A 21,412-nucleotide genomic window follows, 5' to 3' on the forward strand; every position below is an offset into this window, starting at 1 on the left:
TAAAATAATACCTATGCATATAAATTTCACAACAGTTTGAATATATATAGTTTGAATATCTGCATAACGAATTGCTTCATAACAATCATATATATTTTATGCAACGTAGTAGACTGCAAAGGTTATTATAGGAAAACTTTCAGTTTTGACAATCTTATGCAACGGACAACCTTTTAAAATCTTATGATAATTATGCTCTTAGGGTATTTTAAAGTCGTTCCATTAACATTTACTATTCTCAAGAGACTAGAAAACTAGCTGCAGTTCCTGCTCCTGTTCGCAGTTGGCAACCGTGGCCAAAAAAGTGAAGGTGTTGACGCCGCGTTTAACTCGTTAGCCATCGCAACACTCAACTACAACAACAGCAACGGTAAAGATACAAACAACAACAACAACAGCAGCAAAGTCAACGACAAAGGCAACCGCATAAATCGTCAGTCACATAATCGTGTGGCAAACAAAAGTCAATTCATGTCGCATTTAGCTGTCTTATTAAAAAACGATGACTCCCCAAATTGAATAACTTGCCAAATGTTGCCAAACACCACTCTGCGTGTGTGTGCGTATGTGTGTGTCACAATGACACCCCCTCAACGTGGTCAGCAGCTAATCGTTGTTTCGTTCAGATACTTGAGCTCTTGCCACTTCTCGGGCTTGTTGTGCTGCAACATCTCCAGATACTCGAGAAACTGTTCGTAGCTGAAGGTCTGCCGCATGTTGCAGGCGATTTTAGTGTGATACGAACACTTTGGATCAAACAGCCACTTGCGAGGCACCGTTGCAACATAATCACGCAACTGCAACATCAGATGATCCTTGGGATCTTGCGAGTAGAGCTCCGCAGAAGTGTACCTGTTAAGATGCAAAAGAATTGGATTATAGTTAAAAGCTATATCGATGTCAGTAGTATAATAAATAGTAGTGAGAAAAGTAATAGCAAAGCCAGAAACGACAATAATAATATAATATGTTGCAGTAAGTCATATTGAACTGCAATTGAAATTTGATTGGAAAAGATGTATATCAATCGTCAATCAATGAATCAAGTTATAGATCGCAAATAGATAGTAAAAACTAGAAAACATCAAGAAAGAGATATATCTAAAAACGATCTAAGAAACAAAAGTGAACAGAAATATTTTAACTAAAATAACAAAATTAACCGTTAATTTGAATTTATATTAAGTAGGATAAGAATTAGCAGGAGTTGTAATATTCTTACTACTTTTAACTTACACAAAGGCCTGGTTAATCATCTCCTTCACCAAGCTAGAACTGGCAATGCAGTCCATGACCTGCGTGTTCTGTGGCTCCTGCAGGAATCGCAGAAACATGGGAGGCAGCAGGTTAAAGCGGACACAGCTAACGACATCCTGCGTTTGAAACCGACGCTGTGGCCAATTGTGGCTAAGCCAGCGCACAGCAGCATAGAAGACCTGCAGATAGGAACTTACAAAAATCGAACATTTGTGTAAAACTTAACTCTCACTCACCTCGATCTCGCTGTTGACGCCCAAAAAACTGCTGCTGAGCAGCTGGCATATAGAACTCAACGACAACTCCATGAACTCCAGCGAAGAGACAATGGTTAGAAAGAAACGACTAATTCTAAATAGAAAGAGCTGCTCAAAGTCCGTCAATCCAAACCTGGCAAAGGCGAGCAACATGTCGAACGCTTCGCCCTCATGCGTGATCTTGTCCAGCACATTGCCGACGGCATCATTGAGCTCGGCAATGCTTAGATACTTCGCAGCCTTGTAGAACTCGATTAAGCTGCGTTTGTTGAACTTCTCCAGCTGGACGGGCGCGTCGTGTGTCATCCAATTGTAGATAGCCTTAAAGGCATCTGGCGTCACCTGATCCTCGGGCAAACGCATTTTGTATGGCGTCTGTTTTGGGTTGGGCAAAACACTCGACGAGTATAACTGCAATATGTCAAGTTGGCAATGGAATTTATAGGTGCCGATATACACTTTGATGTCGTAGCTTTCTTCGTTTTGAAGAACTGATAAAATCTTCTTCGTTAAGTAAGATTCATGACCTTCTGGCCATTTTATGTTGATCACGCCGCTCGTATCGAGCAAATTCTGCAGGCTGAAGGAGTCGCTGAGCGTGGTTCCAAAGGTGCTAGCAAAGTTATTTAATTAAAATTTATTTTACTTGGTTAGGTAATTTTCTAACCCTGATAGCTCTGTTCTGTAACTTTCAAAGGATGCAGGCTCCTCAGATTTCTGTGGCTCATTTTGCTAAAAATAAACTCTCTGAGCATTGTCTGTATGAATTTACCTTTACAATTTACCTTAAGCTCCGCATCCGATGTGGAAGAGTCGGTTTTGGGCAGTGATATGTCAAGCAGCAACTGGGCGACAAAATCTGACTTCACTTCAGTTTCAGATTCAGGCTTAACGTCAAGTTCAGTTTGTTCGTCATGATCCAATTTTGATCCTCTATTCGTAGCATCCTCATCCCTATCTAGTTGAGCCTGGCTATCTTCTGCGACCACTTCCAACACCCCCTCAATAAGCTGAGTTTGTGCCGGTTGCGATCCTCTTGGTGTCGTCTCCTCATCATTGCCACTCTGCAGTTGTTCCTCAAAGTGTATTAAATCCATTGCAAGTTCATCTCTCTCTAGCTCACTTATGTGATCTGTTAGCAACATCGCCACAAAGTCCTCATTCGAGTCAATGGCCGTTGAGCCCTCGTCATTGTGAAGTGCTATCATCAGCAATTGTATTTTCTGTTCAATCATTTGAAAAAAGTCCTGCCTCTTTTTCTCCACATTATCTGGTACTTGAACTTCTTCGCTTTGTTCAGACTCGTTTGTTAAATGGTTGTCTGATAAATCTTCTATTAAAGATACTTCATTTGTTTGCTGCATTTGAGATGATTTCGTTGATAATTCGGGATCAATTTCTTGGTCCATATTTGACTAGGAATTTAACAGATGAATAAAATGTGCACTTTACAAAACAATTTAAAATGTTATATATAGAAATAAAAATTAGGAGAAAACTAAAAGCAGTTTTCAAAACAAGACTCAATAGGTTTATTATAAGGTTGCTAAGTTGAAAAAGAGATCTAGAGATAGAGGGAGAAAATTGTTGTTGCTGTTGCACAAAATTGTGCATAATTGAAAGACACATTAAACATTTTATGTGCCAGTCCAAGCAGAGCGAGAGCAGAATAACACACAGCATAGAGAACGTCTTAGCCATGAGTTTAGCTTCGGGCCAAACTGATCAACAAAACCGGCTCTATGCTGCCAGTTGCAAGCTGGAAGTTGCCAGTTGGAAGTTGCATGCAATTACTTTGCCCAGCAGCATATGGAGCTGAAGCTGTGCAGCTGGAAGAGAATAGGAATAGAAGCATAGTGAAGTGAACTGATGCGAAATGCTGAAAGGTTCGTTGAACTAAAGCAAAGACAGCAGCAAAAGGCAACGCCATCTTCTGCTGCTGCTGAGCCACAAAAGAAGTGCAAAAAGCAAGAAGATCACTGCAAGAGGCATGAGGCAAGGGGCAGGAGCAATCTGCACGCGAGGTGTCGTGCTGCATACACACTTCTAGTCACCATCACACTTCTCTTCTGGAGTACGTGTCTCCTTCTCTCGCATGCTGCACGTACGCGGCCCTGCAACTAAGCTTGCAGCTTGCCACAGTTCTTGGCAATGCAATTACTTGAAGTTTGCTTTGATTTTCCTCTGCTCTGCTTTGTTTTATTTTGTTTTTCTTCTTTTCGTTTAGTTTTTTTTGGCTAAACCACAGGCTGTGCAACATGTTGCATGTCGCTTAAAGGTTCTCATGCTGGCAAGTTCAAGGAACTTGCATCTTTCTAATACCGCAAACTCAACTCTCGACTCAACTTGGCTTATTTCAATGGCATTTCAATGTCATTAACATGGCTTCTTTCGCATTGTCGTCGTCTTTTGTCGTTGTTGTTGTTATTATTGTTATTGTTCATGTTTGTCGCAGCAGTTGCTTCCGCAGTTGGCCCAGTTGCCAAGCTGCCATGTTGCAGCTGCAGCTGCGTCTCCCAGGGGCATCTCTGTTGGTGCGATTGTCTTGGCTGCCACTCGCGACTCCTCTTCTGATGCTTCTTCTTCTTCGCTCTGCAGATTTTTGCCAATCGCTTTTTTCATAGCGCTGTGAATGTTTCGTGCTTTTTGCCGATACGTGACACGAAAGCGTATAGGTTATATCACGACAAGGTCGCGCTTAAAAATCGATATCACGATTAATTGGTCGCTTGGTTAATCTTTAACTCGATTCGTGACGTATATTAGGTGATATCACGAAGCAGATGAATAAAGAGATTTTAATATTATATTGACATAGAATAGAAGTGACTTCAAATAAGAGGCATAAAATGGGAATTCTATAAAATCATTTGGAAAGAGCAATAGAAATGCATATTTTGCAAACAATTTAAGCTCTTCGTTATATTTTTAAAAACTAAAATAAGTTTTAGTTCGTTAGTTTTAGGAAGTTATTCGAAATTTAATTTAATTTAAGCTTACAAATAAATATATGTGTTATAAGTATCTAATTGTTTAAATAAAAAATTTAAAATTAAATTTATTTATCATAAATAAAAACTAAACACAAATTTTAAAAATTTCAATTAAATGCAATTTAATAGTAGTTGTTGTGTTAGTCAGCTTTAAAACCCGCTACCATCTCTAGCTGTACCCCCATGACATCCTTCAGTTTTTGTTTTTTTTCTGGCTGTGGCCATAACTGTATTTTGCCGGTTTTTGAATTTCATAACTTACAAAGACGCCTCCACCTCCTTCACTCGCTTATCTTGCAGAGGATGCACAAACATCACTAAACGATGCCATCGCAGCTGCCGAGGCGGAAGCATTGGCAACGGGGCAACAGGGCACACCCCCAGGCAGACAGCCCAGCATTGAGCCGAGTGTGCGGGTTAAATGCCTGTCCGGCTCGATGCTGATCAGCATTAAAGATGCGCCAACGAACCAGGAGACGGGTCTGTTCAGTGGCATGATCTACCCAAAAGGCCTCTCCAAGAACTCCACATGCCTCAGTGAATACAGGTAAACAACAACAACAACAAAACGAGCATGAAAATATACTTTATGCAAACTATAATCAACTTTTATCTATTTGCTTGATCCTTGGCAGAGATCACAGCGGTACATTGCGCTACAAGCTGCCACTGCGCAGCTGCAACACGATGCCCAAGGAAACGGTAAGTCATCAATAGATAAGCGCTATACAATCATAGATTCATCTCTCTTAGTTAATTGTTGCCAAACTTATATCATCACAAGTTATGTTAGGTTGCGAAGTGGTTCTGCCTTTTTGGCATATGCTAATTGTGTGAGTTGAGCTTGGTCAGCAACCAGCAAACAGAAATGGCCATTAACGGCTTATATGGCAGTTGCGATTGGTTACAAGGTAACAGCCTTATAACCATATTGACTAGCAAGATGATTAGCCACATTTTGACAGCACACAGCGCACAGCACAGAACGCACATGAAGTCATTGCGAATCATGTGGCTCTTTGGTATTCAATCGATGACTGCTGATGAAGTGCATCATTAACTATTGTAGCTGATTGAGGGGAAGACCTTTAGAGATAGACAGAGAGATAGAGATATAGAGAGGTGTGGTAGTAGCTACTTTGAAGCTATACACACATAAATCTATAGATATTCGCAACGTCTTAACTCGCTGTAGCTTTATTGTAATTCAAGTTATATGCAAATCATAATTTAAGACTACAAATCATTTATTTAGTTTGCTATTAAAGTTTTTCAATATATTGGAATAATAATTAAAAGTTACAAATCATTTTCCCTAATTAATATTAACATATTTATCAAAATAATAATTTAAAGTTACAAATCAGTTCTTTAATTTGGAATTCGAGTATTTTACAAAAATAATCGTAATCATATATTCAATTTAAAATGAAGTTATAATATTTTCTGAATATCGAATATCAAAAATACATTAAATTTCGATGTTATGGAAAATACTCCCCATAAATTCATTAAATTTGTAAACGGCATTTACGATAGAGAATTTCTCAGACTTTAAATCACAAATATCACAACTGATACCAAAGTGATCCAAGTGCCATGTCGAATAACCCGCAACAAAACCGAGTTGTGCCCAATTGAGAAAATCCAATAAAATGTCGTATAAATACGATACTCATATCAGCAGCTGTGGCGCATTCAAGACAAAAACAACAACAAAGTTAGTGTGCCCCATATATGTGTTGTTTATTGGGCCATATTGTCGATTTACGAGTATTTATAGCCAGATGAGAGGGGAGCTCATATATACATATACATATGTGTATTTGAAATCTCAATTAGCACTCATCGAGCTAAACGTTCGCTGCAACTCGCACGCATCGACATTTTTATGGCCAACACGCACACGCACACACATACACACACACACTCACGCATTTAGTATTTGAAGCCGCGTCTTGTGGTGTCGTCATTGTGTTACATTTTTTTCTCGTATTTAATGTTAATGTAATTTCCCAGCCATTTATTGGGGCACACAATTTTGGTTTTGTAATTTTTCCTTTCGCTCGATTGGCGCGACACAATTTTTCTTCAAATTGCCAATTTTAATTGCCGTGGCATGTGTCAACAACAAAAACATGCCACATTCGTGACAACACAAATGTATCTCCCTCCACATTCTGACCACTCGATTCGAGTTCGTTGCCTAAGTCTTTCGTTTTGGTTTGTTCGCTGCGCTCCATTGTGGACACTAGCAACAAGCGTTAAATAAATGGGGAATGAAAATTAAACAAAAGACAAAACTGTCAGCGATGTGTTTGCCCCACGCTAATAATGGACAAAATCAATAAGAAACGATTTACGCTTGTCTGTCATTAAAAGTGAAGGCAATTGTTGGAGTTGCAGCTGAGCTGCAGTTGATGTCATCTCTATACGGGATGCTTATGTCATCTAAAAATAAAAGATGAGCTCATATTTGCATACAATTCAAGTATGTATGTGCATGTGTGTGTTGAAGTGTGTATAATTATGCATGCCCATCCATAGCTGCAAATGCAGCATTGGAAAAAGTCGCAGTGTCAACAGCCACAAAAGTGGCCACGCCATTGACTCCCAGCTGAGGCTTCAATATGACCCTGCAGTAATGTGTTTTGTCGTTGCTGGTTTTGTTGTTGTGTTAGAGGTGTTATTGTTGTTAATGGAGTTGTCAATTTCGCGCATGACAAACGCCATTAACTAAAAGCTATAAATAGCTTTTCACTTATTCTTATGCAAGGCATGTTTAACAAGGTACTAAAAAGTACTTCTCTTTAATAGCAAATGTGAAAAAAAAACATTAAAAAAGTGATGTGGTTACCTTTATATAGTATTAGAAAATGTTAAGTGCTAATTAAAATATAAAATATGTCGATGCATTAGAACAGCATTGCAAAACATATTTTTTAGAAAATATAAAAAAATTGCAACAAAATAATGTAGATACATTTATAAAGTATTAAAATAATGCTAAAAGATAAAAAAAAATCATTTCAGCATATGTTCGTTTACTTTACCAAAGGCAGTAGCAGCAATAATACAAGTTGTAATATTAAAGACATTAAGTCGACTAACAGCAGCTAAATTTTACGTACTTATAAAACTTTTTAGCAATAAAACTTATTTTGGACACACGCCGGGTGTGTCATAGTCGAGTAAGCACACTTGGAGTATTCTACTTAATTGTTTTTTCCGTATACTCGTAAGCCATTACGCGCAGGGTCAGTCGTAGTAGCAGACAGCAAAGCAGAGACACACACGTAGACTTAAGCGCAGCGTGAAGGACGCAAAACATTTGAAATTAAATTATAATTGCGGCACAGCTGATGAGCAGCAAAACAGCAGCGGAAGCCACAAAGAACTGAGAGCAAGTCGAGATTTTCCGATTTTATTATAAATTACATTTTTGTAATTAAATCACAATTTGGGGAAAAAGAGTATAACACGTCAAGTTTGTTGTCTAAGTCTTTTGCTTGCTACAAATCATTTATGGGGAACTCACACAGTGGGCGTCAGCATCAGAAATCGATTTGTTCTAAGCAAGTGAAATGCTGTCAAAGTGAATGATAGAAGAGATGATGATCCCCCCACTCCCTCCCCTTTTATCCCCTCTCTCGCTCTCTCTCACTCTCGCTGACCATCTGCAGTCGCAACGTTGGCGGCCACGTTAAACACGTTCATTGGCCGACGCCTTTGCGTGTTGACCGTGAAAATGCCAAAACTGTACACGATGCACACATGTAAACTTGTTTTTTATTTTTATTTTTATTGTTATTGATATTATTGTGTATCGCTACTGCAGTGAAGGTCAGCGTGGTGACTCGCCCACGCAACAACAACAGCAGCAGCAATTTTATCATGACACTTATGAGTCGCTCAACTCGCGTTAGAATAAACGGCACAGATACCAAGCTTGAAGTTGACCCGCATCTGCATAACTCTCTCAACTGATTCTTAATTAATTTACATAACTCGTTCAGCCAGAGCTTGATGACCTGGCTGCTGCTGCTGCTGTTGCTGCCTGCCTCTCCAGGAGGAGCCAGAAGTTGTTTTGGGTTCTGGTTTTTATGACGACATCTTGAAGCGCGAGAAGTCGACGCGACACAGAAGTGTCATAATGACATAATAGATGTCGGACGCTGTCTACCGTTAGAATTGCGCTCTTCACGTCTTAAATGTCATTTTACGATGCGTTTTTATTAGCCCATTGTCTGATTTAACATTGGGCTGCGACTCCAACTGAGAGAATTGTTCTCATAATTCGACTTGCTATTGTTGCCACTGCTCAAAGTCGCTGTGGCAAGTCGAAAGTCCAGCCCAGAGACGCAAGACGGAAAATGTTTGTGAGGCAGCAGAGCTCAGCTCAGCTTACGCGGTGTCATCAGTTTGATTATGAGCGTCGAGTGCGGGAGCAATTGCAATTAAGCATGGCCCAAAGGTGACGTCGACACTTAATTGTAGCATTTCCGTGCCCAAATACTGTATGGACCCAATTACAAAGCAACCGAAAAGAAATACTTAGCGTAGACGAGCGTTTGGTATCGACTGTGGGATACCTGATAGACCTAAAGAATTAAGATACCTTTTGAAGAAACATATAAAATTATTTCACAATTAGAACTTATTAACAAGTTAATGAATTTCGTTTTGACAAATCTTCAAATTATAATTTACAAATTTCCTCCAAATTTGTTCTATCTTTAAGAAAAATAAATGCATTTTATTTTACTTATTAATACATATTGTTTAATGGCTTTCAATTTGATTCAATACCACTACTAGAATAGTTAAGGAACTATTTCTATGCATTAATAGCATACATTATTTGCTTTGAAAAGAATCTAGTAAATTATTTATAAATTGCTTTGAGGTTTTTTTATTCTATGGAACTATTTTTATTATCTAATATTTTATTTGTTAAATTGGGAAACCTAATAATATTTAAATAAATATAAATTATTATAATCTCTTTAAATGAAGTCTTCAAGCAGATAGATAAATCTTTTTCTGTGCTGTTGATGCTGAATATGCTACGTATTTTATAGCGTTTATATTTTCGCTGTTCCTCAACCTATCATACCCTACTACACAATGCCAGACAGTGTATGAAAAAGTTCTTCCGAACGGGTCACGTACGCGTCGTGGCCCATTATCATTACCCGGCTTCCACCTTCCACGCCAGCAATTGACTGGCTGCTCACAAACGAGCACTCACATATGGGCGAATGAGTGTGTGTGTGTTAGTGAGTGTTGGAGTACTATATACATATATGTGTGTGTGTGTCTCTGTTGTCTGTGTAGTCGAAATTAGCACAAGCAGACAAGCACCGTTAGGTATAGGAATAGTGGCAAGAATGTGAATTGGCTTCAGCTTCGACCAAGCACAGCTTACAGATGACGCATGTTGCAATAAGCGAGTAAGTACTACAAACGGAAGTACGTCTCGTTTCTGTTTGCCACATTCAGTTTCCATTTCAGCTTCTAAACAGAAACAAATGCAAATTCAAATTGAAATTCATTACGCAAACATTGCTAATTTCTGAAGCTCTGATGCTACAAACTTGGCTAAATGCTTCACGGCGTGGCAGAATGCTTCACACTTGGCTGCATGGCTTTAGCACCATTCTCTACACTCTGAACAATAACAGAGCAGACAAACGGCTAGATGGAATAAAACAAAAACAAAAAATAACTTCAGGAAGTGCTCGTGATCTAAAGAGGAGAACGAGACGTCCCAAGACAAAGTCTCCACATCAAATTCTCGGCAATTTCAGGCTGCAGCGAAGCGTGAATCTGTTGTATGCATAATGAGGCAATGGCAACTGGCCCACAGTACACTTACACACACTCTCTTGCTAACACACACACACTCCGTCTGAGCTCGCTAATATGGCTTCTTGGGCATTAGCATCAACAGCATTGTCAGCGTTGTGATTCCATTTAGAAGCAAGCTTGTTGCCAAAGTCTTTTGTTTTTCTCATTTTTTTTTTGCAAGAAAATTTTCTTAATGCCCCTTATTACAGACTTGTAACGATTTCCTTGGCGCTGAATTTAATCACATATTCATTAAGACTGCATTAAATAGCCGAGAAATGCGAAAGGCGGAAGAAGAGCAGCTTATTACGTTGTTACTTAGAAAGTAACTTCTATTTATGTTATGTGGGTAATAAAGCATAACAGACATATATATTTATGTAGTTTTGAATATTGCATATTAAACTGCAGACGTCGAAAAGAATTCTTAAATAACAACAGCCGGAGTCGAATAGAATGAAGTTTAAACCGAATGGAATTTAAATTTTCGCTCTTTATTCGTTTATATTTTATTTCCCCTTTTTTTTCGACCCACAATTTTATATTCTTTTCTGCTTTTTTTTGTCATTTAATTGATGTATGTTGTTTGCTTCTCAGGATGATGGCAGCATTGAGTTCTTCAACACAATTGTGCTGCAGCCGCATCTGAAGCTGATCACGGATCTGGGACGCGGTTACCATGTGCGTTGTGCCTACAAGAGTCGCGATGCGGCTGTCAAGCCCAAGAAGAAGCATCTGCGCAAGCATGCACAGAAACCGCAGGCGTTCCGCAGCGACGAGCATGATCGACGTGACTATGGCAGATCGTTGGATAAACAAGTTTTGGGCGATGATGATCAGCTGTTTGAAGAGGATGCCTACGATGTGGATGCCCAAGATAATGATGAGAGCGAAGTAACGAACAACGAAATACCCATGCCCAATTGCCATATGAAGATCTACAACGATGAGCACAAGATTGCGAATGATGTCAAGATCGGAGATCCTCTGACCATTGTCATTAGCATCGATCAACAGAAGCTCTATGGTCTGCACGTCACGGACTGCATCGTGCACGATGGCTTGGATTGGGGTGTGCAACGACTGGTGGGCGAAGATGGGTAAGTTACCTAATTTTGCTAGCTAACTCTAGACTATTGTACAACCCGATTATTAAATCAATTTGCAGCTGTCCCATGGACAACGAGATCATGGGTCAGTTCAACTACACCGAGAATCGTCTGGCGGCCAATGTGACCTTCCCGGCACACAAGTTTCCCTACACCACATCCGTCTATTACGAGTGCAATGTGCGTCTCTGCGCTCTGGAGGATCCTGCCTGCCAGGAGGCGCCCGTCTGCAATGGCAAGCGACCCAAGCGTCAGGCAGCCGATGGAAAAGACGATGAGGCCCTGCCCGCCACCATTGAAGTCTTCTCTGGTCTGTTTGTGAATGAGAACGAGAATGCCAACGACAGCGATGAGGTATATAAAGAGAAGGTAAGGTTGAAATGCAGAAGTAACAGAGAAAATACATTGGAAGAGCATTAAATCAAATATTCAATCAAAAACAAAATGGTTCAAAGTTAAAAAAAGAAAACAAATGGTTTAGTGAAGATCAGAAAAATTCTAGATTTAAGTATGAAATTCTAAATAAATTTTATACTTGTTTTAAGAACGTCAGTTATTCTCTCTGTGATCTTTAACTTTGACTTGTCTTACAAACTCTTTCGCTTTCCCTTGCAGACTCAGGAGGATGCACTGTGCGTCTCGCAGCGCACGTTTGCCATAGCCATTGCCATTGCTGGACTCATTCTGATGTTGGCCGTGGTCGCTGCCGTGCTGTGCATTATGGCGCGTCGCAGCACCAAGACGGTGTCCAACTCGGGCAGCTCTATCTACAGCGGTCCGTACACAACTACCGCCTTTTCGCACAGCAGTTAAGTGGCGTGCGCCAAGAGAAAAAACACAAAATTGAGCAAATTCAAAATTTCAAAGCAAAAAACCAACTTTTCCAAAATGCAACAAACACTCAAAGTGTTTAAAAATCAATTAAACGTACACCAGAATGAGGATACTCGCGCAGCTGTGGAAGCGGAAGTGGATGTGGAAGCCGAAGCCGAAGCGGATGCGGATGCCAACTGCGGTAGTCAATTTGTCAAAAATGTCGCTTGACAAACGAATGTTTTTAGGGGAGCAGTTTAGTCTATAAGGTCACAATAGCTGTGCAGCGGCAACTGTCTAAGTTTAGTATTTTTATGATTAGTATTTTAACGAAATTTGAAATGCCCTCCCTTCCCTCCCCGTTCCCATTGTGCAGAGATTACCGCGCAATTGCTCGTTGGCTATTGCCCGCTAATGTCACAGAGTTGTCCAGTGCTGCCCATAGCAGCAGTCCAGCATTCGCCATGGCGTTGCCAGATCAGCTGCAACTCTGTTTCGCACTCCAGTGTTTTGGTGTAGGACTTCCTTCTCGATCTTGACGCCGTCTCTCGACTCGTTTCGTTCTCGTAGTGCAGTCATTAAATACTTATACTTATTATTAACTATTACTTGGTAATTTAAATGCAACTTAACTCGACACTAACAACGAATGCAGCAGCCGACGCTCAGGTGATATTTGTATTTGTACTCTAATATTTATAAAAACTTATTTAGTAAATCAATTACACAACAAACAAACACCTGCCACACTTTTGTTCTTAGTTGAATATCCTGTACAATTTGTTTCTTGTCATTTTATCTAACTACAACTATTTTGCACTAAAATATTTAATGCTATCTATTAAGCAGGGCAGCCAATTTTCAGCACAATCAACATAATAATTATTATGCTGTATCTAACTTGTATTAATTCTCAAAGTAAGCTTAAAACGCCTTTTGCACAGCTTCATTTGATCATTGAACGATTTCATCTAACGCTCGCCTGGAGCTGTGCAATCCGTATTTGAAATAAATACACAAAACAATATACTATTTAAACAATGCATATATAAAAACGACAACTCTAGTTAAGTGTAAGCTAAAATTAATCAAAATAAAATGAAAAATAAAATTTACCAATTTGAATATTGTTTTGATGGGCAGCACTGGCAAAAGGTAATTAATAAGCTACGGTCAAGTGTGTTCGACTATGAGATATCAGGTAATCATTTCTTTCCTGTTACAATTGTTTTCGCCTATCATTAAGTTATCATAGTCTATCCTATCCAATGCCTAGCGAGTATAACAAGTTCCCTGACAGTTGCCTAACTGTTGTCATTGCATTGCAATCACTTTAATAGCTGTAATCCTCTTCAATCGCTCAGAATGCGACAATTTAATTGCCACTCACAAATTGCAGTTTATAAATACTATGAATATAATAGCCAGAGGAGCAGTTGTAACTCTTAGCCATGCGGAAACTGTTACTACTAGTGCAAGTTGTATCTGTGTCAACACACAGAACGCTGCGCTGTCCAGCGGCTGCCAAAGCTCAACCACAATTTCATCTGGTGCGTGAGTGTCAGCGAGCCAACACAGATGATGCACTTGCTCTTGAAAATACGCCAACGCTAAAGGAATGCGTGGAGTTGGCACGCGAGTTCCGAGGATTAGCATTGAACTACGCGCCACTCGAACGGAGACGACATATATATCCTAATACGAAGCAGGATGCACGTCAACGCTTAAGTGTTTTTGAGCAGCCGGGAGAGTTTTTTAACTGTCATGTACTGCAGTGTCCACAAAACACAAGTTTTGCGGGCATGGTGAACGACAGTCGCTTCGACTACTATAGTCTCTATGGCAGACCAACAGGTTTGAAAACATTTGGCATCCAATAAGAGTATTAAATGCAGTTCTTTAATAGCTCTAAACAACATCAGCTGCATACCGGAAGTGGGTCTATTTGTGATCTACACCAGGCACACCAATTACACAGATGCTACTTTGAGTTGTCGCAATGCCAGTGAGTTCAGCGGAAGCCTGGCTCACATTGCTTCCCAGAAACGCACAGAAGAGCTGTCCAAATGGTTGCGAGATTACAATAGTCAGCGAGCAAACACTGCCATCTTTTTGGCCTATGTGGGGTTGCAGTACAATAGCAGCGTATCGTTAAGAGCAATGGATTATCGTAATGCGCAGCAGGAGAGCCTGTTGTGCTTCCTCTTCAGCGCCTGGCATGCAGGTCATCCGCGCTTAGGGTAAGTTGCTGTGTTTTAACTACTCCTTGACTACTCTCCTGTAGTGCTTCCCAGGCCAATGCCAGCTGCGTGGCGCTAACTCCGCAGGCCACTTGGCAAACGACATCGAGTTGTGACCATGAGTTGCCTTTCATCTGCGAAATCTTCACGGCCACCAATACCACACAACTGGACACAGGAGTAAATGCAGCGACCGAAGCGTGTGTGATTAATTGATTGAAGCAGTGTGTGAGGGGGTTAAGTGCAGCACAGTTATTCGCAGACGTTTTATTAAAACTGACAAGAATAATCAATTAGTATTATAGTTTTGTTGTTGTTTAATGTATGTATGCAACTCTCTCTCTCCCGTTTACCGAATGGCTGCCGAAAGTTGTCATAACAAAATATGTGTTGAAGAGCTCGTCGAACGAGCTGATCGTTTAGTGGTACTTGTAGTTCCTGTGGTGCTTCAACTTAGTGTAGTTGATCAAGTAGAAGAACGTCATGCTGGCGACGGTGATCTGGAAAAAGGGTGCAATGCCAGCACGCTTAGGGAACACATACTTGTGCTGCCAGCGCCACCAGGCACGGCTAATGGCGCCACCAATGGCATTTGGGGTCTTGTTGCGGCGGCTAAACCAGGCGCCCAGTTCACCCAATTTCACTTGACCGAAGGGCACATCAGCTGCAAGGAAGCAATACAAAAAACAAATTGAAAAAAATAACATTACATAAAGTGCCAAGAAATCGTTTAATACCGCAAGTATCGTGCGGCGAAAATTACGTAATTTTGCAAATTTTACTAACCCTTTCCGTAGTAGCGGGCTGGATCGTAAGGTCCATGCACCTTTGGGTTATACTCAGCTGGATAGTCTCCGAAAGCCATCTCGCTGTTGTGTGTGTAATAAAATTTATATATTTTTCTCAATCAATTGGTTTTCCTCGCCTGCTACTTACTTTGCTCGATACTAAGTATGAGAACTTCGGGGCATCGATACTACTCAAGGCAAATGTGTGCACGATTGGCTGTGGGATCCATTTTAAAATATACTAAAACATAACTAAATAATACGCACGGTAACACTGACTACAACCCGAAACATTTTTTAAATTTCTCATAATAAATCCTAAATTAAATATTTTGACCCCTTTCAATTACCATAAAATAATTGTTTTATTTTATTATCTGCTAAGTAATTAACTTTCCTGTATTTGGTACCAGTAATATGCCGGATATGGCCACACTATAGTGTAAAAATTATCGAAATTCGCTGTCGATACAATGTAAAGCTGCCACTTGTGTTGCATTTGAAAAGAGTGGCAACGTCAACGCAAAGTATATACAGAAATCAAATAAGAATTTTTTGCAAATCGGAATCGCGCTTAAATAACGATAATAATATTCTAAATAACAGACAAACAAACAAATTGCTGGTAAAATGAAACTGGAAGAGCTGCTAACAAAGGGTGCACCATCGCCGCAGGAAGATGACGACGATGATGAAAAGGCGGAGTCGAAAACAAAAGCCACAAATGCCTCCGATGAGGGGGTGGAGAATGCTGAAGATGCTGCGGACGAGTCGGCTGAAAAAGAAAGTGCGACTGGCAAGAAAAAAGGCACACGCAAAAAACGCTCACTCAATTGGGAAGAGGCCGAACGTGGTCTGCTATTGGAGGTGATTAAAACAAAAGTGGCATTTGTTGAAAATCGCAGTGTCGATGCAAAAAGCATCAAGGCCAAACGCTTGGCCTGGTCCCAAATCACCAAACAGTAAGTATAGCAATGCAATTATTAGGTGAATGACCGTCTAATTCATCCAACAAATATAATGTTGCAGATTCAATGCGCTGAACTTTCGACATCGGTTACTCGAACAAATCCAGGTGCAATGGCGCAGCATGAAGAACTCCGCCAAACGTGAGTATCAGCAAAAGCATCCCAAGTCAGATGTGCTCGAGGGCATGCGCATGATCGAATTCATGGAAGAACTGCAAAAGGATCCGGTCTCATCGCGCAGTCAAACGCGCAGCAGCGGCACCAATGGCGCTGTCAATGTGCCGCTAAAGAAGGAGCTGCTCGAAATGGACGAAGATGAGGATATGCCGTTAGCTGCGCTACCCAATTCGACAAATGCCAGCGAGGATACGCTGCAAACATCCACCATAGCCATACCCTCACCACCACCGTCGACCGCAGGCGGAGACTCACAGCAGGAGAGCGCACAGCCTCAATCAGCGCCCAATCGACGCAAACGGGCCAAAGGTAAACCTTTGCTACAGCACAAGGATGACACTGACGGTGCCGCTGGCTCCGCCGACAACGAAAAGACTTCGCCCACACGCAAACGAAGACAGCGCAATGTGAGTTCTATAATTTAACCTATACAATTAGACAACATTTATTTTCCACTTTCCTTACGCAGCATTCACAGGCACAATCGGTGCTCTCGGAAGACTTTAATACTGAAACGTCACCCGTCAATGCCAGTGCCGCTGCAGTTGGGCCATTCACGCCCACAGCAGGTCCCAACGAGACAATTAGCAGCCTGGACATGGAGGAGAAATACAAGCAGCAGCTTTTCAAGCTGCTGAAGCAAGCGCGTCTGGCCGAGATTGATTATGCAAGGCGTGAGCATGAGCAGAAGCTGCGCTTCGAGCAAATGGAGCAAGAACTCAAAATGTCGTACTACCGTCAAGAACAGGACCTCAAGCTACGTCAAATGCGCGAGGAGCACGACATGCGACTGCGTCAGCAACGACGTGAGCACGAAGCACGTATTAGTGTCTACAATTCAAGCAACTGCTGCTTGAACGGCACGGCTGGAGATGTGGCAGGACAGGAGTCGGCGACACAGGGAGCAATGCGTTGTAATGCCAAAACAGATTACAATAATGTGCATTTGGACAGTGTCGTTGCAGCTGCAGCGCAGCCATCGTCATCGTCGAATAGCAGCAGCACGGACGCCGTGCATGCGTTGAATGCCAATTCATTGGTCTACAACTAGTTGTAGACAACACAACACAAACATCACACACAACTCAGAACAGACTACACACTCTCCATCACACTCACAACATGATAAACATTGCCAGCATTTAGTGGAAACTGTAAACTTAAACAAAAATGGAAGCAAAACTCTTAGCTTGAAATGCGTTTAGCAAAATGTAGCCGACTCTCAACTGTCTCTTAAAAAGACACTCAGACTAATCAAGTTGCATATAAATATGAATATGATTACAGTTCATGTTTCGCTAAGCTGCCCTGACATTTACATTATCTCTAATTCAGCATCTTCACTTTTTAGATCCTTCACATTCAAAGTTGATCATTATTACCATTTATGTTAACTGCATTTTTAAATGCAGTCGTGGCAGCTAAGCAAATTGTGCTGTATAAAAACAAAAAGAAAACAAACAAAAAATGAATACGAATACGATTAAGATTATAAATATAAATACGAATACGAAATACTCACGTTGCCACACGCTGGCGGCGGCAACGTTCGCTCAGCCATGACACAAACTGATGGACTGTTATTATTGTGCATGCCACACTTACTCACTCACACACAAACAGACAGGCAAAGGACACAGCATCCAAACAAAACACTCACACTCACAAACATACACATTGCATTTTCCAATATTAGTATTATTATATTTGTATCCTGGTATCTGTTAAGTGAACAAATTGCTCTACAAAATCTCTATCGACTTTCGAATACTCAAACTGCAACTGAGTCACTCAAAAAACAAAACACTCATAGCAGCATTAAGTTATTCACATCATTCATCCCAAACAACAAACGTCAGACAGTATTCAATTTTTGTCATGGTATTACAAGAACAACAAAAAACAACACAGTTTGTTTTTTGTGGTCAACCATTCATTCATTTAGCTATGTTAAGTTTATCGTTTTGAGTTTTTTTTTAAATATATATTATAAACAAGATTGTATTATGTATAATTTTATTATATACATAAACTATACCATAATTGTACATCTATGTAGTTGTATTCTGTGTATGATTGTTTCATACTCGTATAAAAACAAACTTTTATAATTGTCGTACGTCGATAAGTTACGTTTTTTGTAAGCTGTACGATTTGTCTTTTAAGCAAGGTACATTGGTAAGTATATGTATACAAAACGTATATACCCCGTATATACCCTGTTCGCCGTACCATTTGTGTTGTATAGCGCTGTAATATCCTGTAACTTTGCTTTAGCTTACTAAAAATAATAATATAATTCGAGCAAAGGAAACATTAAATAATTAGATAAAGAAAATGCATTTCCAACCAACTTTGTTTTATTTTTCTGGAGAATTTTTTCGATCCAAGTACTTCTGAAGTTTCTAGCATTGAAATTTTGTATGCATAGTTCTACTTTAGTTTAGTTTGGGATACGTAATAGAAATAGCATTATATAGTTTTTAAAATATTTAGGGCTATAGGAATAACTAGATAGTTTTCAAATTTTTTTAAGGTTACGTTACAATTTATTATATTTGGGAGAATTTTTGTGATAAAGCTCTTTTAAAAAGGGAAAAGTTTTTTAATATAGTTTTCTATTGTTGATTTGAGAGAAAGTTTAGATTGGAATCATCATCATGAAGGATCTAGATCTGACCCTTGACTATATGGAAAATGCTCGCTTCAATTATGTGTATGGAACAGCAGTTGCGCGCATGGAAGCCTCAATCTTCTCAACACTCGAGAAGCTCTGCATTTCGATGATCTATCACAAGTTTGTACTACGCGAGGGACCTCGAACGAGATATATGACTGTGCAACAATTAAGCGGTTTCATTCGTATGATGTTCAAGATAACGGATCCTCGGATTAATCATCGCATTGTGAAAACTATTAGCGACGATCCGAACTGTGTGGATCCAAAGTTTCATCCAGATCGTCATTGCACTCTGAACAGTTTTATAAAGATGCTTGCCATCTACTTCTCTAACGATCTCGATAGGCGCATGCGATTTGCTTTTAGCGTAAGTAAATCCTCCATTGATACACAAAAATTTTAACATGGTTTTCGATCAGGTCTATGATGAAGATGGATACGGTTTCATGAATCGTGAGTCTGTGATGCGCTATATAGACGCATTTTTCACAGGCGACGATGAGGACGAGATTTTTGAAATGCGAGCTGTAAAATATATACTTTTGCATTCTTTTTGTTCACAGATTATAGTTTTTTTCACAGGATATGCTTGAGTTGCTATTTCAAAAATTTGATAAGGACAAGGACCTGCTCATCTCGTTCGAAGAGTATTGTGACACTGTGCGCAAACAACCCGAACTATTAGAGTTCCTGGGCACAGTATTTCCATCCAAAAATGATCTTGATGTCGTAGGGCTGTGCTGCAATTTGCACACACATTAAAATCCAATTGATTGTAGAATTGTTGAAAAGCTTTATAAGTAAGGGTAGAATGGGGATTTTAAATATAAGATATGTACATACATATTTTCAGAATAAATAAAATGGAAAGAACCCTGCAAATCTGTTACGTTTTCATGTTTTATAAAGTAAATTTAATAATCAAATCAAATTTTAATATTTTGAATTATTTATTATTACAATTATTTTAATCATCTCTTCGATAAAAATATCTATATACTATGTATAATATTTCAGACTTATCTTATTTTACCTAAAACTTCATTCTTTTAAAAATTTTTTTTATATTTACTTGTGCAATTTTCTACATGGAAAAGACAAAGATTTGAATTGTAGAAAATGATAATTCTAAAAAATAATATTGTTTCAGTAATGAACTAGTTACATTTTCTAAGTAATTCAATATATTTTACAGGAATTTCAATTAAATATTTAATTGTTTCTTATAGTTCTCGATTTAACTAATGCCATATTCTATTTTGATTTTTTTTTAAGTAAAAGTTTTCAAGTGTTGAATAGTGAAAATGAAGGATTTGGATCTTACCCTAGACTATATGGAAAATGCGCGCTTCAACTATATTTTTGGGCCAATCATCACTCGTCTTGAATCGCCATTTACGAACACCGAGCTGCTTTGTCTCTCGATGATCTATCATAAGTTTGCCCTGGAGAATGGGCCACGGTCCAAGTTTATCACGCGAGTGCAACTGGGCAATATATTGGAGCTGTTCTTTCATGTTTCGGATCGTGATATTAATGTGAGCATTGTGCAACGCATTAGCCAGGATCCGGAATGTGTGGATCCAAAGTTCTCCTCAGATCGTCATTGCAGTCTGCCCAGTTTCATTCGCTTGTTTGCCATTTATTTCTCAAAAGATCTTGAGAAACGCATGCATTTTGTATTCAGCGTAAGTGTGCAATAACAATGAAATCTATTGCGACTAACCTACATACATATGTATGTACAATATTGCAGATTTATGATACCACAGATCGAGGCTACTTGGATCGCGAGCAAGTTGTTCGATTTGTGAGCAAGTTTTTCGACGGCGACGACGAGGATGAATTACACGAGCTGCGTGGCGTAAATAATTATTACTATACTAAATAATTAAATTTATATAGACATATGTACATACCTTCAGGATATGGTTGAAATGATATTTTCGAAATTCGATCTCGATAAGGATCTGTTTATTTCGATAGAAGAATATTCCGATTGCGTGCGCAAGCAGCCCATGATGATGGAGTTTCTGGGCAAAGTGTTCCCCTCTAATTCCCAACTGGAAGCTGTTCGCCATTGTGTGAATATTTTAAGCTGAGCCATTTCGAAAAAGCAGTCAAGTTCTACTTTATCTACATATTTAGCGAAGATAGAACTCGAATACTCTTTCGTATTTGAGCACAGCAAACCAAATATAAAAAAATTATCTAGTCCGTTATCTGCAGATCGTTTTACTTATTGGCGCCGAACAGCAAACATACACACATGCATATCCA

General features: G+C 39.6%; 7 protein-coding genes across 12 annotated transcripts in view; 5 read left to right on the plus strand and 2 right to left on the minus strand.

Moving 5' to 3' along the window:
* LOC132787985 (uncharacterized) overlaps positions 1 to 13,398 on the plus strand; it is a 28,716-nt gene extending 15,318 nt beyond the window's left edge. For 4 of the 5 annotated variants that reach the window (XM_060795256.1, XM_060795258.1, XM_060795257.1 and 1 more), the window contains 5 exons: positions 4,808 to 5,054; positions 5,143 to 5,209; positions 10,955 to 11,457; positions 11,526 to 11,835; positions 12,082 to 13,398. In XM_060795256.1, coding sequence (XP_060651239.1) covers positions 4,808 to 5,054; positions 5,143 to 5,209; positions 10,955 to 11,457; positions 11,526 to 11,835; positions 12,082 to 12,279 — 1,325 coding nt within the window. In that variant the 3' untranslated portion in view covers positions 12,280 to 13,398. The remainder of the gene's footprint in view (positions 1 to 4,807; positions 5,055 to 5,142; positions 5,210 to 10,954; positions 11,458 to 11,525; positions 11,836 to 12,081) is intronic. The other variant, XM_060795254.1, reaches the window with a different exon arrangement.
* Positions 475 to 3,040, minus strand: LOC132787984 (uncharacterized). The gene is made up of 5 exons (XM_060795253.1): positions 2,300 to 3,040; positions 2,182 to 2,246; positions 1,494 to 2,127; positions 1,237 to 1,436; positions 475 to 852 (listed from the first exon to the last, which is right to left on the minus strand). The coding sequence occupies exons 1-5, from the start codon at positions 2,921 to 2,923 to the stop codon at positions 600 to 602; spliced, it is 1,776 nt and encodes a 591-aa protein (XP_060651236.1). The 5' UTR covers positions 2,924 to 3,040; the 3' UTR covers positions 475 to 599.
* Positions 13,399 to 13,730: 332 nt separating the features above from the next.
* LOC132794044 (uncharacterized) lies at positions 13,731 to 15,013 on the plus strand. Its single transcript, XM_060804266.1, has 3 exons — positions 13,731 to 14,133; positions 14,186 to 14,519; positions 14,564 to 15,013. The coding sequence occupies exons 1-3, from the start codon at positions 13,731 to 13,733 to the stop codon at positions 14,733 to 14,735; spliced, it is 909 nt and encodes a 302-aa protein (XP_060660249.1). The 3' UTR covers positions 14,736 to 15,013.
* Positions 14,749 to 15,555, minus strand: LOC132790032 (putative ATP synthase subunit f, mitochondrial). Its single transcript, XM_060798450.1, has 3 exons — positions 15,456 to 15,555; positions 15,306 to 15,388; positions 14,749 to 15,183 (listed from the first exon to the last, which is right to left on the minus strand). The coding sequence occupies exons 2-3, from the start codon at positions 15,382 to 15,384 to the stop codon at positions 14,939 to 14,941; spliced, it is 324 nt and encodes a 107-aa protein (XP_060654433.1). The 5' UTR covers positions 15,385 to 15,388; positions 15,456 to 15,555; the 3' UTR covers positions 14,749 to 14,938.
* Positions 15,556 to 15,610: 55 nt separating this feature from the next.
* LOC132790024 (uncharacterized) lies at positions 15,611 to 18,787 on the plus strand. Of its 2 annotated transcripts, XM_060798442.1 has the most exons (4): positions 15,611 to 15,834; positions 15,914 to 16,269; positions 16,337 to 16,859; positions 16,922 to 18,787. In XM_060798442.1, the coding sequence occupies exons 2-4, from the start codon at positions 15,938 to 15,940 to the stop codon at positions 17,501 to 17,503; spliced, it is 1,437 nt and encodes a 478-aa protein (XP_060654425.1). In that variant the 5' UTR covers positions 15,611 to 15,834; positions 15,914 to 15,937; the 3' UTR covers positions 17,504 to 18,787. The 2 variants fall into 2 exon arrangements, with proteins under 2 accessions (XP_060654425.1, XP_060654424.1); XM_060798441.1 differs by having other exon boundaries at positions 15,611 to 16,269.
* A 99-nt stretch (positions 18,788 to 18,886) lies between these two features.
* Positions 18,887 to 20,008, plus strand: LOC132790027 (calaxin-like). Its single transcript, XM_060798446.1, has 3 exons — positions 18,887 to 19,499; positions 19,552 to 19,659; positions 19,715 to 20,008. Exons 1-3 carry the CDS (start codon positions 19,113 to 19,115, stop codon positions 19,892 to 19,894), a joined length of 675 nt encoding a protein of 224 aa, XP_060654429.1. The 5' UTR covers positions 18,887 to 19,112; the 3' UTR covers positions 19,895 to 20,008.
* A 428-nt stretch (positions 20,009 to 20,436) lies between these two features.
* LOC132790028 (calaxin-like) lies at positions 20,437 to 21,234 on the plus strand. The gene is made up of 3 exons (XM_060798447.1): positions 20,437 to 20,820; positions 20,889 to 20,996; positions 21,058 to 21,234. Exons 1-3 carry the CDS (start codon positions 20,437 to 20,439, stop codon positions 21,232 to 21,234), a joined length of 669 nt encoding a protein of 222 aa, XP_060654430.1.
* The last annotated feature ends 178 nt before the right edge of the window (positions 21,235 to 21,412 follow it).

This window comes from Drosophila nasuta, chromosome 3 (assembly GCF_023558535.2).
Source record: "Drosophila nasuta strain 15112-1781.00 chromosome 3, ASM2355853v1, whole genome shotgun sequence".
In the NCBI taxonomy this organism is placed as follows: Eukaryota; Metazoa; Arthropoda; class Insecta; order Diptera; family Drosophilidae; genus Drosophila; species Drosophila nasuta.